General features: G+C 35.6%; 1 protein-coding gene across 5 annotated transcripts in view; it reads left to right on the forward strand.

Annotated features, from left to right (window-relative positions):
• ATP6V1H (ATPase, H+ transporting, lysosomal 50/57kDa, V1 subunit H) overlaps positions 1-20,753 on the forward strand; it is a 125,920-nt gene that overhangs the window by 60,904 nt on the left and 44,263 nt on the right. For all 5 annotated transcript variants that reach the window (XM_011937593.1, XM_011937595.1, XM_011937597.1 and 2 more), the window contains 2 exons: positions 10,890-11,068; positions 13,335-13,460. In XM_011937593.1, the coding sequence (XP_011792983.1) occupies positions 10,890-11,068; positions 13,335-13,460 (305 nt within the window). The remainder of the gene's footprint in view (positions 1-10,889; positions 11,069-13,334; positions 13,461-20,753) is intronic.

The raw sequence follows: 20,753 nt of genomic DNA on the forward strand, positions 1-20,753 counted from the left end.
TGAGTGTCCTGGCATGTACAGTGGCAGTCAGGTTCTCTGGGCTCTTGGGCTGGCCTCCAGGCTTTTGGCCAAGTTGCTTAGCCTCTCTGTGCTTTAGTTTTTTTCATGTGTCCTGTGAGAGTAATATCATCTCTCCTACATCCGTTACTTTGTTGATGCTCACATGATAATACCCTTTGAAAAATGTGTGCTAAATGAACCTTTGGCACCTAATAGACCCTCAGTAAATATTTGTGACTATAAAGGGCTGGTCATGGGGTGGTTGTTGGCACCAGGGCTACAGCAGTCATGGTGAACTTACTTCAGGTTATGTGAACACTGAGTTCATATGGTTGTCTCTGTGGGGTTTGTCTTTGGATGTTACCTAGACAGAAAGAATAGTGAAAAGCCTTTTGGAATGAAAGTGTGTTATTTACAAGGGAATTGCGATCCAATGAAAAAGTTACCTGGAAGCAAAGACTGGCCCAGTTACTAAATGTTCACATTTTAAAAATTAAGAGAAAAGTAAAAACATGTTTACTTAATTTGATGAACATATCACAGAAAGCAAGACCGGAGAGAGAGGGTCCCTATTTTCTGTTAGTACTTCGGCTTTTGTCTAAATTGGAAGCTGTTAATAAACTTGGTACTGAAAGCTTTTTTCAGAAAAGGAGGTATATTTTGTAATTGCTAAACTGTTAGGAAAGATGGTTACCTTTGACTCAATGTCTTTGCAATTAGATTATCCTAGAAAGGATATTGTTATCCTAGAAAGGATATTGATAAAAACAATTATTATTGTTTTTATTATCTTTTGTGTGATTTTCTCTGATGGGCAATGGAAAAGTCAGCAGTTTCCTAAGTAGTTAATATGGCATTTACCTCTACCTGTTCTTTTCTGTATGTTATATAGTTTTTGAAGTTAAAATATCTATTTTTCAAATTGTTAAAGATTGTAAAAATTTATAATTATTTCTTGTTATAGGCTTTTGATAATTTGTTAATAACTTGTCTATTTAAGGTGAAATAGAGGTGTGGGGAAGAGCTGTAATAGAAGTCGGGGTCTTATTTTAGCTGTCCTGTTTTTTCAAAGAATATTCTTTCCCTTATATCTTTTTCTCTCAGTTTCAAGAGACTACATGACTTATTATTTAGAAAATATTTTAAGTGCTGCAAGTTTCTATGAAAAACCAGGTACTAATAATTTTTTTTTTCTTTTTGAGACAGAGTCTTGCTGTATTGCCCAGGCTAGAGTGCAGTGACATGATCTTGGCTCACTGCAACCTCTTGCCTCCCGGGTTCAAGCAATTCTCCTGCCTCAGCCCTCCGGAGTAGCTGGGACTACAGGCGTGTGCCACCACACCCACCTAATTTTTGTATTTTTGGTAGAGACGGGGTTTCGTCATGTTGGCTAGGCTGGTCTCAAACTCCTGACCTCAAGTGATCTGCGTGCCTCGGCCTCCCAAAGTGCTGGGATTACAGGTGTGAGCCACTGCACCTGGCCTAGGTACTGCTTTTTAATAGTGTGCTGAGATTTAATCTAAAGTCCAGCAAAAGCTGCTTTAATCATTATATAATATTCTATCTAAGCTTCCCACATACCCTACTTTTTTGTCCCCACTTAGTTCTTCCTCCTTTCCATTATTTTTTATTTTGAATCATTAGTTAAAATTGGAAGCACATATCTAATACTGTAATATCACAGAAGAGAGATGTTAGTTGATGTTAATTGAATCCTGCCTTTAAGTTCTTCCTTCTCCTTTTCTCTTCCATTTTTCCTCTTGTATTTATTCATCTGTCTATCAGTGCATCAGATGTTTATTGAAGACCACATATGTGTAAGGCAATTTGTTGGTTACTAAGTGTGTGGAAAGATGCATAAGATAGAATACCTTTTCTCAGAACCTTTGCATTTTGTTTAAACCTTTGATAGAGTAACTTGATGAAGTCACTGTGTTTACGATATACAAAGCTCAAAAAGTCACCATAAGTGTAGAGCCAGACTGAGATTCCTAAGTTTTTTTCTTTTGACCTCATTTGGGAGCTTTCTGAATTAATTATGCACTTTTATGGAAATTTGAGAAATAGAGTAGAGTAGCTCTTTCGTAATGGCGCAGTAGAAGGATAGACAAGAGTCTCTCTGGAATGGATAGACCTAGGTGTGAATTCGAGTCTCTCTGGAATGGATAGACCTAGGTGTGAATTCCAGCACTTGATTGTTTAGTGTTGGGAGAGTGGCTTGAACTCCCAGAGCTAGTTTCTTTATGGTGAAAGGTGGTAGATGGTACTTAACTCATTTAAACTCATTTAAACATTAAGTAACATTAAGTAAGGAATCCATGACAGTTAAAGTGTCTGCAATAGTAAATATACAGTATGTATTTATTTCCCTGCCTTTTTTCTCCATAAAATCATGGAATAATAACATTTTCCTCTTTATCTCTGTAAGTTGGATTCTTGCTAAGTTAATATTAAGCCCAGGTAAAGATCTAGTGCTGTTTTGTTTGATTTAAAAGAGACAGCATGAATATGTTACTAATATTTAGAAAGATTTAAAAATCTTATTTAAACTATATTTATAATTTCAAATTTTTACCTATAATGCATAGAATCTAATGATTTATGGGCTTCTATTGTCTAATTTTGGGTTTCAGAATATTTAAAATAGACCCAATGCAATGGCAGAAATACTAGTTTTTTTTAGATTCTCATACGCTAAATTTGGGGTAATGCAATCATTATGTGAGTATGCTGAGAGTAGAAAGAAGAACATCTTTAGACATCCACAATTTTGATATGCACAGTGGAACTAAAATTGAGCCATTGATAAAGACATAGTAAAGCCATTTGATTTATACCATCAAATTATTTTTAAAATGATGATTTTTAAAGTCATTTTCAAGTTCCTATAACCTTTAAAAAATATTTTACTGATGAGGTTATTTGAAGATAGTATAGACACATCCTAAAACTTAGGAAAATATTTTTTTGTGGGAGGCTTTAGAAAGCTTGCTGAGCTATTGTGAGCTGAACAAATCTAGCAGCTGCTAATGATTATTATTATTTTTCCATTTGGCTGGATGAGTTTTATTTTTAAAAATGTCCATCTCACTTATTCATAGTACATGCTGAACTCCAGGTCTCTGCATATATTACTGCTGTTGGTTAAATTGATTTGTCAGTCTTTAGGTTCTAAAATAAATTAGGATGTTTTAGGGCTGTGACTGATAAAGACATTGAAGATCATCTTTGTTGCCTAGAGTTTTACATCTGTGTGTTGTGCATTTGATTTCTCTTTTGGGCTCTGCTTAGTCAAAAGCCTACATTATATGTCAGATAAAGTGAATCATATTTTTACAGTGATATGCTTTTCATCAGAAAGGCTTAAGAATTACAGCCAAATTAGATAGACTAATCATGATGTTTAATTCACATCTACACATGTATACTCACTAGACATAGACATGCACACACATGTACATGCATTTTTCCATGCAGGCAGTTCATAGTAATAACCCTTTCAAAGAGGCTAGCTCTAGGCTGAGTGTGTGGAGCTGTTCTGGCCACTGCTATGGAAGTATTGCCAGGAAGAAATTTTATTCTAGAGTCTGTCGCTTATCCCCTGTTTCAGGAATTCTGCCTCAACCTCTTTGCCTAACCTCTATCTTGCTTAGTAGATACTAGGTTTGGATGAGGTCTCGTAAGACTGAGACTTTTTACATTTTGAGGTGAGTCCTTTAATACAGCATTTTTTAAAGTGTGGTCCACATTATCAGTGCAGTGCAGTGAACTGTTTGTTAGTAACCTGCAATGGATAAGTACAGAAAGTGAAAGTCAGCATAAGTACAGAAAGCATAGAAACTTGTGGGAATTTGACAGAATAATGGTTTACTGAATTTTATAGGAAAATTGAACTTGTATTTTACATGTCTTAAAATTTATTCTTACTGTGTTTTATAAAAGTATTTGTTCATGAGTGATTGAAAATCAAAAAACAAGCAAAACCGGTCTTCACCACCGATGGTTTTCGAAGCACTGCTTTCACATATATTTTACAAGGCCAGCAGTTCAGTTTTGCTGACAGAAAGATCTGAATTATCACCTGATTCCACCTTGTTCTTAGAGATGTTACCATCCCTCTGCACCATTAATTTGCCAAAGGCAAAAATGATGTTTATACTGGATTGGTCACTTTTGCTTTTGTTGAGGTGAAGATATCATTTACTTTTAGAGAAAGAATAACGTATTTCAAAGAAAGTGTTGCTGCCAGATTAAGTAGATTGTTTCTGGCAGGTTCAGTTTCTTAACTACTTTTTATAACCCATTTATTCCTTCTTTTCATTTTTTATAGTAAGATGAAGCAATGAAATGAGAATATGTATTTAAAGAAGAATAGAGAAGGCTTAATGATTGATTTGACACAGTTGAAGAAAAAGGGAGAATCAAAAATGACTAATCTTTGAAATGCTGTTATCTTGGACAATTGAAAGAGAAGTTCGTTTTAGAAGAATACCATAGGGCTGTTCTACATTAGTTATTGAATGTGTTGAAGTTATAGTTGAAGCCATTAGTTATGATAATATCTTTTTTTTTGGAAACGGAGTCTCACTTTGTCGCCGAGGCTGGAGTGCAGTGGTGTGATCTCAGCTCGCTGCAACCTGTACCTCCTGTATTCAAGCGATTCTCCTGCCTCAGCCTTCCATGCAGCACGACGCCCGGCTAATTTTTGTATTTTTAGTAGAGATGGGGTTACACTGTGTTGGCCAGGCTGGTCTAGAACCCCTGACCTCAGGTGATCCGCTTGCCTTGGCCTCCCAAAGTGCTGAGATTATAGGCATGAGCCATCGCGTTCAGCCGATAATATCTTAAAGATGGAGTTTAATTCTCTGGTCAACAAATACATGTAATGAAATTAACAAAACATACAAACAAAAGAGCTTTGATATGTTTCTAAAGTTAGAAGAGAGGGTAGTAGGTAAAGTAACTGGAAAAGACCATAGAAAGTTTAGTAGAAAAATAAGTAAAATCTCACAAAAGGAAAGGAAGAGAGGAAGAGTTTTATAAGAGTAAGAGGTTAAGAGATTTACGCCTCCCCATAGTTGAAGGTCTCAGAAAATAATTTGTTTAGAAAGAAATAACAGGTGTTCTGAAAGAGAATAGTTTGTAGTAGTCATACAAGGAACTGGGGATTAAGAAAAGAATTAAAAATAATATGTGATACCTAGTATGTCCTATTTACTAGGATCTCACATTTTAGTAAAGGAGACAAGCATGTAATAATATTAGTGTCATACATCATGATTTCTTCTTTGACTTTGGATTACATAGGAGTGCATTGTTAAATTTCCAAGTAGAAAGTTACTGGTATTTAGCTTAATTCCATTATGGTTAAGAACATATTCTGTAAGAATTCAACCCTTCAAAATTTGAGACTCATTTTATGGCTTGACTTATAGTCTGTCATAGTGGATGTATCAAGTGCACTTAAAGGAATGCATATTTTGCAAGTGGAGTTGTGTTCTGTGTCATTTAGGTCAGGGTGGTTGACAGTGTTATTTAGATCTTCTGTGTACTGATTATTTTGTTTAGTGGTTCTATCAATTGCTGAGAGAGCTGTTAAAATCTCTAGCTATTACTGTGGATTTGTCTCTTCAGTTTTGTCAATTTTTGCTTTATGAATTTTGAAGCTCTGTAATTAAAACACTTACGAATGTTACATTTTCCTGGTGAATTGGCCTTTGTATCATTGTGAAACATCCTTCTTTATCACTGGTAATGCTCTTTGTTTACTTTATTTGACGTTAATATCACACTCCAGCATTCTTATGCTTATGGTTGCATGCTATATCTTTTTCCTTCTTAATTTCAACTTACCTGTGTCATATTTAGTTTGTCTCTTTTAGGCAACACATTCTTGGGTCTTAAATTTTTATCTGTTCAAATAATTTCTGCCTCTTAACTGGAGTGTTTAGTTTATTGGCATTTACAATAACTGTTGATATGATTGGATTTAGGCCTGCCATTTTACTCTTTGCTTTCTCTTTGCTTATCTGTTTTTTTGTTCTTCTGCCTTCCATTTTTGCTTTCTCTTGGGTTAAGTGCATCCTTTAAAAATTTCATTTTACTTAATGTAATGACCTCCAGTTCTGTCCATGTTGCTGCAGATGAGAGGATTTCATTCTTTTCTATGGCTGAATAATCTTCAGTTGTCAGAGGCTGAGAAGGGTACCAGGATAGGAGGAGATGAAGTGAGATTGGTTAATGGGTACAAAAATACAGTTATATAGAAGAAATAAGACCTAATGTTGTACAATTCAGCAGGTTGATAGTAAACAGTAATCTACTATATATTTCAGAATAGCTAGAAAATAATAATTTAGATGTTCCCAACATAAAGAAAAGTTAAATGTTTAAAGTGGTGGGCATCCCAATTACCTTGATTTGATAATTATAAATTATATATGATTGTATCAAAATGTCACATGTACTCCCCAAATAAGTCCCTCTGTTATATATTAATAAATTTTAAAAAATTATCATAACATTTCTTTGGGGTTTTTAACTGTTACCTTTTGTACTATTTTATTTCTTAGAGGTGATTTTGGAGTCACAGTCCACATCCTTTCTATTGTACTAACTTATGGAAAATGTAAGCACTTGCAGTCTTTCTTGCTACAGTTGTCATATTACTGTATTTACATGTTGTAAGCCCTACAACACAGGGTTTTAACCTGTGCTTTAAGCAATCTCATGTATATTATGGAAGTAAAGAGGGAAAAATAGTGTTTTATATTTATCCAGCTATATATTAATATGATATCTGCAGTTCTTTTTTCTTTTCTGGACACTCAGCTTTCCGCTTGTGGTATCATTTTCCTGTAGCTGCAGAATTTTCTTTAGCCCAGGGATCAGCAAACTTTGGAAGCCTATGGGCCAAAGGTGGTCCACCTGTTTTTATAAATAAAGCTTTATTGGAACACTGCTTTGCTCATTTATGTTTTTTAATGACTGCTTTTGCACTGTAATAATAGAATTGTGCACTTGTGACAGAGACTGCAAAGCCTTAAATATTTACGCTTCGGCCTTTCACAGAAGATGTTAGCCAATCCCTGCTTTTGGATATTTTCCAGCGTATGTCTGCTGGTGACTGATTATCTCAGTTTTATTATAAAAAATGATTTTATTTTACCTTTATTCTGGAAGGATATTTTTGCTGGATATAGTTCTGTTTTTTTTTTTTTTCTTTCAGTACTTTCAAGATATCATTCCACTTTCTTCTGACCTCTCTCCTTTATTTTTCTCTCTTTTTTTAATGCTCTCTCTCAGCAGAATTATCTCCATCATTTCTGACGAGAAGTCACCTTTCCTTTGTATTTTTGTTCCCTGTATATAATGTGTTATCTTTTTGTGGTTGCTATGAAAATTTTACTATATTTGGTTTTCTGAAGATTGACTGTGATGTGTCTGGATTTAGTTTTATTTGTATCTAGCTTTTACTGAACTTATAGATTTGTAGAGTTGTATCTTTTGCTAAAGATGGAAAATTTTGGCCATTATATTTTCAGGCATACATTTGCACCTTTTTAATTGTCCTTGCCTTCTGGCATTCTAATTCCACTTACATTAGACCTTTTGATATTGCACTGCAAGTCACCAAGCCTTTGTTCACTTTGTTTGTGGGAGGGAATAAACAGTATTTTTTTCTATCTGTCTCTGGAATTGAATAATTTCTATTGTTCTGTCTTCATGTTCACTGACTCCTTTGTTATCTCCAGTCTACTTTTAGGCTCATTTGTAAATTTTAAAATTACAAATCATCTATATTTTTATTTCTAGGATTTCCATTTGGGAATTTAGTGTCTGTGTCTCCACTGAACTTTCTTTTGTTGCTTTTTTATTGGTACCGTTTTTTTCTTTGGTCATAGTCGTAATGTTTACTTTAAATCTGTTTTTGCAAACTCCAATATCTAACTCATCTCAGGGTTGGTCTTTCTCTGACTTTTCTCTTGAATGTTGGTCACATTTTCCTGTTTCTTCATATGCTTATTAACTTGGGAGTATATTCTGAATGTTGTAAATGATACATCCTAGAACTGGTTTCTGTTATGTTTCTCCATAGGACATTGAGGTTCTTTAGCAGGCAGTTAACTTGGCTGGGCTCCAACTCCAAGCTCTCTCTTCCTGTGGTGAGAAGCAGCTTAAATCTTTTTTCAGTTCTTTTAGATGTAGTTGGGCTGCTGGGAGTCTGTCCTTGCATTGCATAGGTCCCTGGTCAGCTAGAGATTTGGGCAGAGTTCATATATAGAATTTAGGTCTCCTTTATGTTTCTCTCTGATTTCTCCTCTCACTTTCTAGCTACTATCGTCACTCTAAACTGTCCTCTGTCTCCTTAGGCGATTGAGGCTGTGGGTTCTGTCTGAGTTTTACCTGAATTTTTCTGAGTGGAGCCTATTTTCAGGAGGAGAGCCATATATAAAACTAGAAATTTTCCTAGTGCCATTCCTTTCTTTTTTTCATATCTAGACTCCATTCTAGTTTCTGCTACCTTTTGTTCCTTCAGGTAATCTTTTATATTTCATCCAGATTTTATAGTTGATTTCTGTGGAAGGGTTGATCCGATAGAAGCCACTTTACCATTCCTGGAAATGGAGTCTCTGGAATATATTTAAAATTGAACTAGTAAATATACACTTTGTTGACAATGTTTTACATGAAAGGATAAAACAGTAACATGATAGAAATTCAGAAGTAACCTGATAAAAATATCACAGAATCGTAGTTTTGTTTTTCTGACTTAAGATAACAGTTCAAACTGAACTGTCCTCTCTCTCTGAAATGAATACTTTCTACTTTAAGTAGATGGAAGTTTTGTTAACTTCAGTAGTCTTGGGCTTGGTGTTCACTGGACATCTTGTGTCTGAAAATTTCTCTGACATTGAATTTGGGAAACTTTCAGCCATTATTTTTTCAAATAAAATATCAGCCCCATTCTCTTCCTCCTCTCCTTTTGGTATCCCAGTTGCTCATATGTTGGGTCATTTGATAATATGTAACAGATTACTGAGCCTCTATTCATTTGTTAAAAAAAACTTTTATCTCTTTATTCTTCTCCTTGGATAATTTTAACCATTTTCAAGTTCACTTACTCTTTTTCTGTTTTATCTCCACTTGGTTCTCCACTCCATCAGCTGATTTTTTTATTTCAGAAATTGTAGTTTTACTTCTGGGATTTCTGTTTCTTTTTAAATAATTTATATGTTTTTTGTTTGAAATTTTTCATGTATTGAAAGCGTTTTATTTCATTGAGGATTTTTATAATAATTGCTTTGAAGTCTTTGTTAGTTCTAGTGTCTGGTTCATTCTGGAGCTGTATTCAGACAGGATTTGAGTCTCCTTTATTGCTCTTTGTTTTCTGGGGCTCCCCCCAGCCTTACCCCTCAGCGTTCATGTTTTTCCAGCTTCACTTTTCTGGTTCCCCAGGCGAGAAAGACTATTTTTGGCTTTTCTGTGGCTTCTCTGCCACTGTGCCTTAGCTTCAGGATAAAAATTGCAGTGACAGGAACATACTTGTATTGTTCCTTGACTTCCCTACTCTATGTGAGTATGAACCTCATACCAGTCTGTCTGCTTCTATTTACTGTTTTTTTAAGTAGTTGCCTTTTCAGTCTGTTCAGGTTTTATAGTTGTTTTCTGCCAGAGAGAGGTTGGTTCAGTAGGTTCTTAAATCCATCATACCTGAGTGGACGTTCATGTTTTAGTTTTGAAGTAATTTTAAAAGCAAATTAATTTAGTTATACTGTTGCTGTTACTCTACTCATCTATTCATAATAAGGAGGATTGCAAGTAATTTCTCATATCTATAGATGTAAGCACTGAGGAGGAATATTAGGTTCACAAATATTTTATTATTAAATATCAACTCTGAGCCAAGCACTTTGTGATAGAAAGAAAAATAAGGCTAACTACTCTCAGGGTACTTAAAATCTGGTAGAAACATAAAGGGAAGATTGGTGGGCATTGGTTTCACTGACTTCTGCATGCTAAGCTAAATCACTTTGTGCATTTGTTCAGCCTCATTATTAGGGATAGAACTTACTTGTAAAAGAAAAAAATTCAAATTTTGTTACAATTGGAGTTAATTGTTACTTTTTTGTTTTTTTGTTTTTTTTTTTTTTTAATTTGACAGGCTTTTTAAACCAGCTTTGTGAAAGTAACTTTTTTGAAAACAGAGGTCTGTCTTGTTGCCTCTTGTTCCAACAGTTTAGCCTGGTCCTTACTTAGAAACATTGCTTAATTCCATGACAGCTTATTGTTACAAATTTGTGGATTCTTTTGCTGTTTTCTTAAGTACTCTTAAAAATAGAAAATCCTAGAAGAGAACTCAGAAATTTGCCTGAATGTTGCAAAACTTTTCTGATAATTGTTCAAACAAGGGAGTTTTAAAAATTGTTGTGCCTTGTGCACTTACAGTTTTATTACAGATGTGGGAAAATGGTGACAGACTGGGAACTGGAGAACTTGGCTTGACTGCGAACTTGAAGAAACACTCTTTCTTAGTATCCTGTGTGCTCTAGGTGGGCAACAAATGAGAGCTCACAGCCAGAGCAAGGCCATGAGAAAGGATTCTGGTGGATTTCATTGTAAACGTGTTTAGTGTTGTAGGGCTCATCTGGGTCAATAATTAAAGATGTTTAGTAATCCAGGAAATACAAAAGTGATCAGAAGTAGGCTGCTGATATGGGACAGACACTCAGGAGCGAAGTAAGGATTTGAGATAGAGTCATCCACTTAAAGGTGATAGTTAAATTTGAGAATAGGAGGAGGAGAGAGACTATAAAAGAATGTGCAGAGGTCTGTAAACATCACGTGACAAATTGTATAATTTCTCACTATCACTTTGTCTAACCCAGAACTTTTTAGAAAAATCAACTGAAAGAGAAACTCGCCAAGAATATGCCCTGGCTATGATTCAGTGCAAAGTTCTGAAACAGCTGGAGAACTTGGAGCAGCAGAAGTACGACGATGAAGATATCAGCGAAGATATCAAATTTCTTTTGGAAAAACTTGGAGAGAGTGTCCAGGACCTTAGGTGTGTTACTCTTTTTAATTCTCATGTGCTGGATCTGTTGGACTTTGTTTGACTTGCATAGCATTTTAAGAAAACCTGAATTTGTTGTCACCTATACAAATCAAGAGAGTTCACTAAAATACATTAATGTCTCCTGTGAAGACATCATACTGACATGGCGAGAGTTGGACAGAACTGTGTGTTATCTCTTCTCATTTAGGGAGATTCCCACTGTTTTCTGCTGTCTAAACTCTGACCAGCTTTACTCCCTCAGGATGTGACTCCACCCTGGAGCTCCTCGAGAGTCTTCTCTTAGAGTCTTTTTAAGCAACAACGGTAGTTTGTTAATTAGTGGAGGAGGTTTGCCTGTATATGGAGAAAGTTATTTGTTTTCCTGCTTTTTGAAGGACTTTTGTCTCATTTTGTAATATTAAAAGTAATGTAAATAAATGTATATACAGGGAAAGAATTAGCCAGTATGGAAGGAACTGCATGCCACTCCCACCATCTTCACTGCCTCGCCTCACTCTCCCTCGGGTCTCTTGTGTTTGCTTCCAAAAAGCCTTCTAGCCCCTCTCTGCCTGTCCCCTACAACCCACAAATGGGGCTCTGCATATTCTTTTGGATCTTGTTCTTTTTCTGTTTCGTACATAATATCTTGATGATCTTTTCCATTAACACTCGTATTCTTTGTTTTTAAATTACCATTGGCACCTTTTTTTAAAGAGTTACTCTCTGGAAATAGATACTTGTCTTAGGTGGACTGGGGTTTGGAGCCAGGCTGATTCTTGGAATTGTTTGGCTACTTTTTCCATGTGTGGCCTTGCACAAGCTTCTTGAGTTTTTCAAGTCTGTTTTCCTTTTTGTAAAACAGTAATAAAAATGTTAACCTTGCAGGATTTGTTGTGAGGTTCCGTCTGCTCTGCAAACGCCTTCAGCATAGTATGTGCTCCAGAAATATATTTACCAGATGATTCAGTGCAGCCATAATCCCAAGGCCCAAAGATTTCCCAGAGGTGGGAGGTGTTATCTGTATCAGTGGTTTGTAATGGATTTTGTGGAGGAAGAAAAATGATTTTTATTATTCTAGAATTTCAAATATTTCAAATATGGATACATTGATTATAATAGGCAGGCCAGGAATAGGCTTCACAGCTATACATTCTGTTACTATGTTTATTAAAAACTGATGACTGGTTCTCTGTAATAGTCATTTAAGGCCTGTTTTTGTAAAAAATAAGATTAGTGATAGCTTTCTAAATGATTTAATCCATTTTAGCTAATTATTATTGATTTTTTACCTTGAATTCGGTAATTTGAAAAATACTATTTACTTAAAGCTAATAGGGTGATGGGCGCAGCTAAAAGAGGCTGGTCTCTGTTTTTGCTATTATAGGATTAGGATACGAATATTAAAAATACTAGTTTACTTCTTGTACTAACTGGCCCTACATTAAAGTATTTTACTGCTTTATTCAAATGGTACCCTCTGATCAACTTATCTAGTACATCTTGGTTATACTGAATTGCTCGTAGTATTTGAATGGTTACATCTTTTTTAAATTTTTACTTGAGAGAAAGTCCAAGCATGTTCTGACAGTGTGTTTGTCTACTGGCTAACCACATTAAAAATTTTCGTACTGTAAAGCTTGGAGTAATCAAGTTACTCTCCAAAACTTTAAAATGGTTTTTAAATTAAGGTGAATTGCAGTTTATTATATGTACAGAGGCTTTTGTCTTTAGTCTGTAATGGATTAATTCAATTATTTCTGTCTATACTCTTTGTCATCACATTGTAAAATATTGTGCCAATACGTGTGATTTTGTTTTTGTGATGTATTATTATAGTTTATGATATTTATAGTATAATGGAGTTTATTATGTTAAAGTACTATGCTTTTACGTAACATATTATTTTGCCTATTGGTCTGGGAAGTATAGTATTTCAAGTGTCATGGTAGAAATTCTGATAGATCTATCAATTTTTTTCTCATACACATTCATGTATATATTGGAGTAAGGATTTTGAAAGCAAGTGTTGATTTTTATGTCTCATACCCAGCATTCAAATTTGACAGGAGGGTTGGACCTTACTACACTGAAGGACATTTCACATGATTTATTAAAGATTATTTAAACTGTTTAAAGTTCGTTTAGTGGTAGTTTGTTAATGTACAGGATGGTCAGTCTTTGTAATTAAATAATAAGTGAAGACATTTTATTTTGCTTAATTTTGGAGTAACTGTCAGATTCTTACAAACCTTGAATTCTTTAAACATTTTTATAGTTCATTTGATGAATACAGTTCAGAACTTAAATCTGGAAGGTTGGAATGGAGTCCTGTGCACAAATCTGAGAAATTTTGGAGAGAGAATGCCGTGAGGTTAAATGAGAAGAATTATGAACTCTTGAAGTAAGTTTATTGTTCCACTTTACACTTTTAATATCTGTTATCCCAAATCCTCACCAACACTTGTTTTTGTCACTCTAAATTTTAGATATTCTGTGGTTTTAATTTGTATTTTCTTGCTGACTAATGTGGTTAAATACCTTTTCATATCCATTTGGCCATCTGGACATCTTTTCTTGGAGAAGTGCCTGTTCAAGTCTATTTTCTTTCCTTCTACAGGAGTTCTTTATGTATTCTGAACATGAGGGTGTTGTCTCATATGTGTATTTTCATCGCAGCCATTTTGTCCCCACTCTGTCGCATGCCATTTTATTTTTAATGGTGTCTTGATGAAGAGGTGCTCCAAATTTTGTTGTAGCTCAATTCATTGGTCTTTCCCTGTATGACTAGTGCTTTTCTGTGTCCTGGTTAGGAAGTTTTTGCCTACTCAAGGTCACGAAGATGTCTTTATATGATATCGCCTAGAAACTTTATTGTTTAACTTCTTATAGTTAGATACCCAGTCCATCTGGAATTGATTTTTGGGTAAGGCATAAAGTAGGGAACAGGATTTATTTTTTTCTTTGCATAGATATTTAATTGAACCAGCTCCATTTGTTGAAAACATTTCCCCCAGTGCTCTCCGGGTTTACCTTTGTCATAATAAGATGACTGATATGTGTAGGTTTGTTTCTTTTTTTAGTGAGATGTAGTTTATATAGCATACAATTCATATGTTTAAGCGATAAAATTCAGTGGTTTTTAGTATATTCAGGTATTTGTGCCCATTGCTTCAAAAAGAAACCTCATATCCTTTGGCCATCACCTCTCTATCCATCCATCTACCTAGCCCTAAGTAACCACTGATACCTGGATTTGCCTGTTATAGAAATTTCATGTAAATGGAATCATGTATGTTTTTTGTGACCGGCTTCTTTCACGTACTGTAATGTGTTCAGGGTTCATCCATGTTGTGGAATTTATCACTACTTCATTCCTTTTTATGGTTGAACGATTTTCCATTATGTGGATAAGACCACATTTTATTTATGCACTCATTAGTTCATGAACTTTTGGGTTGTTTCTACCTTTTGGTTATTATAAATATTGCCCATAATAGTTGTGATACAAGTTGTGTGGGCATATGTTTTCATTTGTCTTGCTGTTAGATACTTGGGTGTGAAATTACTGAGTCATATGTTAACTCTGTGATTAACCATTTGAGGAACTGCGAGGCGGTTTTCCAAAGTGGCTACACAATTTGCTATTCCCACCAACAGTGAATGAGGGTTCTGATTTCTCCACATCTTTGCCAACATTTGTTATGACCTGACTTTTTGATTCTAGCCACCTGAGTGAGTGTGCAGTGACATCTCATTGTGGTGTCTATTTGTATTTCCTGATGGCTGATAATGTCAAGCATCTTTTTCATGTGCTCGTGGGCCATTTGTATATCTACTTTGGAGAAATGTCTGTTTAGATGCTTGGCTCATTTTGCAGTTGGGTTGTCTTTTTATTACTTAGTTGTAAGGGTTCTTTATATATTCTGGATACAGGTCCCAGATCAGATATGTGATTTGTAAATATTTTGCCTCATGTTGTGGGTTATCTTATCACTTTCTTGAGAGTGTCCTTTGAAGCACAAAAGTTTTAAAATTTCTATCAAGTCTAATTTATTTTTTCCTTAGTTATTCATGCTTTTGGTGTGTTGCCAAAACTGAGATTATGAAGATTTACTCCCATGTTTTCACAATATTTTTATAGACTTGGCTCTTACATTTGGGTTTTTGATCCATTTTGAGTTAATTTTTGTATATGGCATGAAGTAAGGGTCCAACTTCTTTCTTTTGCATGTGGCTATCCAGTTGTCCTAAGTACTATTTGTTGAAAAGACTATTCTTTACTTATTGAATTATCTTGGCATCCTTGTTGAAAATCAGTTGACTATAGACTTGGGTTTATTTCTGGACTCGCTGCTGGTCAATAAGATTACTGTGATAGCAGTACCACACTGTTTTGATTGCTGTTGCTTTATAGTCAGTTTGGAAAACAGGAAGTATGACTTTCTACCTTTTTTCTTTTTATTAAGAAAAAGAGTGTATCTTTAATGAGTCTGTAATTGGTAGATATTTTAAATTGTTACTAGAGTTTGCTGTCACACACAGTGTGAGAATTACTAATATATACCTTACTACAACTTTTAAAATAGACTTTAATGTTTAGAACAATTTTAGATTCACAGAAAAATCGAGCAAAAAGTAGATTGCTTTCATATGCTACCTCTACCGCCACCAACACCGTTTCCTGTTTCTAACATCCAGTTTTTAGCGTTAGTGTGGTACATTTGTTACAATTGGTGAACTAATATTGATATGTTATTATTAACTAAAGTTCATACATAGTTTGCATTAGAATTCACTCTTTGTGTTGTGTAGTTTCCTCATTCTGAACTTTTCAACTTTGTGTATAGCTCTGTGGGTTTTGACAAGACTGTCTTTGCTCCAATGAATTGCCCTTGCTCCACTGTCACAAGATCAGTTGACTGTATTTGTGTAGGTCTATTTCTGGGCCCTCTCTTCTATTTTAGCGATCTATTTGTCTGTTCTTTTACCAATACCATATTGTTTTGAGTACTGTTTTTATAGTAAATCTTGAAGTTGGTAATGTCAGTCCTCTGACTTTGTTATTCTTTAATATTGTGCTGGCCATTCTGGGTCTTTTGCTTTTCCATAACTTTAGAATATATGGAAACAAACTTTAGTTTGTCGGTATCTACAAAATAACTTGCAAGGATTTTGATTGGGATTCCATTGAATCTGTAGATGGAGTTGGGAACAGTTGGTATCTTGACAGTATAGAGTCTTTCTACTTGTGAATGTGGAATATCTGTTTATTTGTTTCAATTTTCTTTGATCCCTTTCATTTGGCTTTTGTTTTCCTCATATAGATCTTGCACATATTTTGTTACATTTATACCTAAATATTTCTCTTTCTCTCTTTTTTTTGGTGCTAATGGTCTTGTGTGTGCATGTGTGTGTGTGTGTGTGTTGTTGTTGTCCACCCCCCTCACCCCCCTGCCCTTTTTTTTTTTTTTCTGAGACAGAGTTTCACTCTGTTGCCCAGGTTGCAATGGCGCAATCTCGGCTCCCTGCAGCCTCCGCCTCCTGGGTTCAAGATTCTCCAACCTCAGCCTCCTGAGTAGCTGGGATTACAGGAGCGCACCACCATGCCCAGCTCATTGTTGTATTTTTAGTAGAGACGGGGTTTCACCATGTTGGCCAGACTAGTCTCTAACTCCTGACCTCGTGATCTACCCATCTCGGCCTCCCAAAGTCCTGGTATTACAGGCGTGAGCCACCATGCCTGGCCTTCCCCCCCACCCCCCCTTTTTTTTTTTGAGACGGAGTCTCGCTCTGTTGCCCGGGCTGGAGTGCAGTGGCCGATCTCAGCTCACTGCAAGCTCCGCCTCCCGGGTTTACGCCATTCTCCTGCCTCAGCCTCCCGAGTAGCTGGGACTACAGGCGCCTGCCACCTCGCCTGGCTAGCTTTTTGTATTTTTTAGTAGAGACGGGGTTTCACTGTGTTAGCCAGGATGGTCTTGAACTCCTGACCTCGTGATCCGCCCGTCTCGGCCTCCCAAAGTGCTGGGATTACAGGCTTGAGCCACCGCTTTTCCCCCTTTTTTAAGAGGCAGGATCTAGCTCTGTCACCCAGACTGGAGTGAAGTGGTGTGATCATAGCTAACTGTAACGTCAAACTCCTGGGTTCAAGAGATCCTCCCATCTCAACCTCCTGAGCAGCTAAGACTACAGGCACATACCACCATGTCCGGCTATTTTTTTTTTTTTTTTTAAATTTTTGTGGAGATGGGATGTCACTCTGTTGCCCAGGTTGGTCTCGAATTCCTGGCCTCAAAGCAATCCTCCCGTCTCTGCCTTTCAAAATGCTGGGATTATAGGCATGAGCCACCATGCTTGGCCTAGTGCTATGTTTTTAATTTGAAATTCCAATTGTTCAGGGATAGTGTATGGGGAAACAAGTGAATCATAGATTTACCTTGTATCCTGCAACTTTACTGTAATTATTTCTTTTATTTCCTTTTTTGTTTTATTACACTTAATAATACTTCCAATATGATGGTGAATACAGTGATGAGAGGGTACATCCTTGCCTTGCTCCTGATCTTAGGGAGGAAAGCATCTAGTTTCTCATTATTCAGTATGATGTTAATTATAGATATTTGTTTTTGCACACCATCTTTATCTGATAAAGTTGAGAATGTTTCCCTCTATTCCTAATTTGCTGAGAGTTTTTATCATGAATGGATATTGAATTTGTCAAATAATTTTCTTGACTCTGTTGATATGATTTTTCTTCTTTAGCCTGTTGGTGTGATGGGCTACATTAATTGATTCTCAAATATTACACTAGCCTTGCATAGCCGGACTGAATCCTGTTTGGTCATAGTTTAATAATTCGTTTTATATGTTATTAGATTTGATTTGCCAGTATTTTTGTTGAGGATTTTTGCATCTGTGTTCATGAGAGATAGTGCTCTGTAAATTTCCTTTCTTGTGATGTCTTTTTCTGATTTTGGGATTATGGTAATGTTGGTCTCATAGAATGAGTTAAGAGTTGTTCCGTCTGCTTCTATTTTCTGGAAGAGACTGTAGAGAATTGGTATTGTTTTCTTCTTAAATGTTTGACATAATTTACCAGTGAGAACATGTGGGCCTGTTGCTTTCTGTTTTGTAAGGTTATTAATTGCTCATTTCTTTAATAGATGTAAGTCTATTCGATTATCCACTTCTCCTTAGGTGAGCACTATGAAGGCCACCTAACTTCCATAAGACTGGACTCCTTGGGGTTTTTATTTCTGTAGCTAGTTTTTGTTCAATCTTTAGCAATTAGTCAGTTTCCCTTTAAGTGTTTCTACCAGTTGATAGATCCAACAGCAGTTTCTGCTCCCAATAAGCTTTGATTCTCTGTCACCCATCTCTCTAGCTTCCAGGGAGGTGGTTTGTCCTGGGACCTCAGTTCTCTGATGGATCCCGATGAATCTAAGAAGACTTGTTTTGTTCAGCATTTGTTTTTTTTCCTGCTGTGAGGATCGGAGTGATGATTTCCAAGCTCTTTACATGCTATACCAGAAACTGGAAGAAGTCTGCTCTTTTGTTTCCAAGATGATTTTGGCTATTCTGGGTCCCTTAACATTTCATATGAATTTTAGAATCACCTCATTAAAATCTACAAAGAACCCAGTTTGGACTCTAATAGGGATTCCGTTGAAGCTGTATGTCAGTTTGGGAAGTATTTGGTATTCAGATCCATGAACCTGGGATGTTCTCTGATTTGTTTAGATCATATTTAATTTCTTTCAACAGTGTTTTGTAGATTTCAGAATATAAATTTGGCATGTCTTTTGTTAAATTTATTTCTAAATATTTTGTCCTTTTGATGCTATTGTAAATGAAGTTGTTTTCTTTTTTTAAATTATTTATTGCAAGTTTATAGAAAAACAATTGAGTTTTGTAGATTGACCTTATAATACCGTTTTCTTTATTGGATTCCTTTGCATTTTCTGTCTGCTGTTGGCCCTCGAATATGCAGGAATTAGGGATGCCGACCCTCCTTCCCCACAGTCAAAAAGTCACGTATAATTTTTAGCTTCTCCAAAACTTAACTACTAATAACTTCCTGTTGACTAGAAGCCTCACTGATAACAGTTGATTAATACATATTTTGAATGTTACCTGTGTTATATACTGTATTCTTACAATAAACTAGAGAAAAAATATTATTAAGAAAATCATAAGAAAGAGAAGATATATTTACCATCCATTAAGTGGAAGTGGATCATTGTAAAGACCTTCATCCCTTCATCCTCCTCGTCGTCATGTTGAGGAGACTGAGAAAGAGAAGATGCTGGTGTTGCTGTTTCAGGGGTGGCAAAGGTGTAAGAAAATCCATGTGTAAGTGGACCTGTGCAGTTCAGACTTGTGCTGTTCAATGATCAACTGTACAAGATTTTGTCATCTGTGAATAGAGAGTTTTACTTCTCACTTTTTCAATCTGGGTGTGTTTTATTTCTGTTTTTTGCCCAATTGCTCTGGCTAGAACCTCTCCTGTGCAAATGTCTTTATGAATTCTTTGTTACATTCCATCATCTATTTGTCTGTTCTTACTCCAATACTATGTTATGTTAATTGCCATTCATTTTTTCTGTCTTGGTGTCTGATAGTATGAGCTTGTCTGTTCTTCCAAGGTGTCTTGGTGCTTTCTGGACTTCTGCATTTCTGTATGCATTTTAGAATCAGCTTGTCAAACAAATGGTTTGACCGGTATTTCGATTGGGATTGAAACCATGGTTTATTCCAGGGGGAATTGATATTATTTTAATTTGGAAGGAGGGTCCTCCAATCCATGAACATGGTAGTATATCCCTTCATTTATGTAGGATTTCCGTTGGATAATGTTACCCTCTTGTCCATCTTTCATTACATTTTTTTCCTTTGTGTGTGATTTTTTTATAGTGTTCCTATAGATCTTGCATTACAGTTTTTCACCTTCTACCTCAACTTCAATGGAACTTTTTGTGATGATAGAAGTAGTTTATATCTGTGCTGCTCAGTACAATAGTTTGTCACTAAAGAGCACTGAAAATGTTCTTGGTAACTGGGAAACTAAATTTTAACCCAATTTAACTTTAAAACAAACCACATGTGGCTAGTGGTTGTCATATGAGGCAGCACAGTTTGAGTCTGGTATCTGAAAATACTGGTGTAAATAGTTCTGTGTTGTAAATCAGGTTGCTCCTTGGCTTACCTCCCTGCCAGCTTGGTATTTGGTTTTCTCATATTTAACATTTGTTCTTCTGACTTTCTGCTTCAATATTTTATTGTTTTTGTTTCATTTCCCATTTCAGCCTTCCTTATAGATTTATACTTTTAAGAAATCCTCTTACTGTCATTTAAATGAGGCATCCAGATGGAGCATTTTTTAGATCCACCTGTCTGTGTTGTTTAGACTCAATTTTCTGTGTATTACTGAAAATGATACATTATTCTTATTTAAACAAAGTGTGGCAAATCAAAGTGAGTGATTGATGTCAGCAAGACTGACAGAATAGGAAGTGGGAAGGAATGGATTAGTTTTTCATTGTTACCTTTTGACTTTGAGTTTTAACAACAAAAAGAACTTGGATTTATTTTTTAAATCTAGTTTTTAGAAAACTTAATATAATGGAGGGGAACATTTTACAAATTGTTACAAAAGCATTATGTATATCTTTATTATGATACACTTAAAGAGACTTTT

The sequence above is a fragment of the Colobus angolensis genome, unplaced genomic scaffold (genome assembly GCF_000951035.1).
Source record: "Colobus angolensis palliatus isolate OR3802 unplaced genomic scaffold, Cang.pa_1.0 Scaffold166, whole genome shotgun sequence".
In the NCBI taxonomy this organism is placed as follows: domain Eukaryota; kingdom Metazoa; phylum Chordata; class Mammalia; order Primates; family Cercopithecidae; genus Colobus; species Colobus angolensis.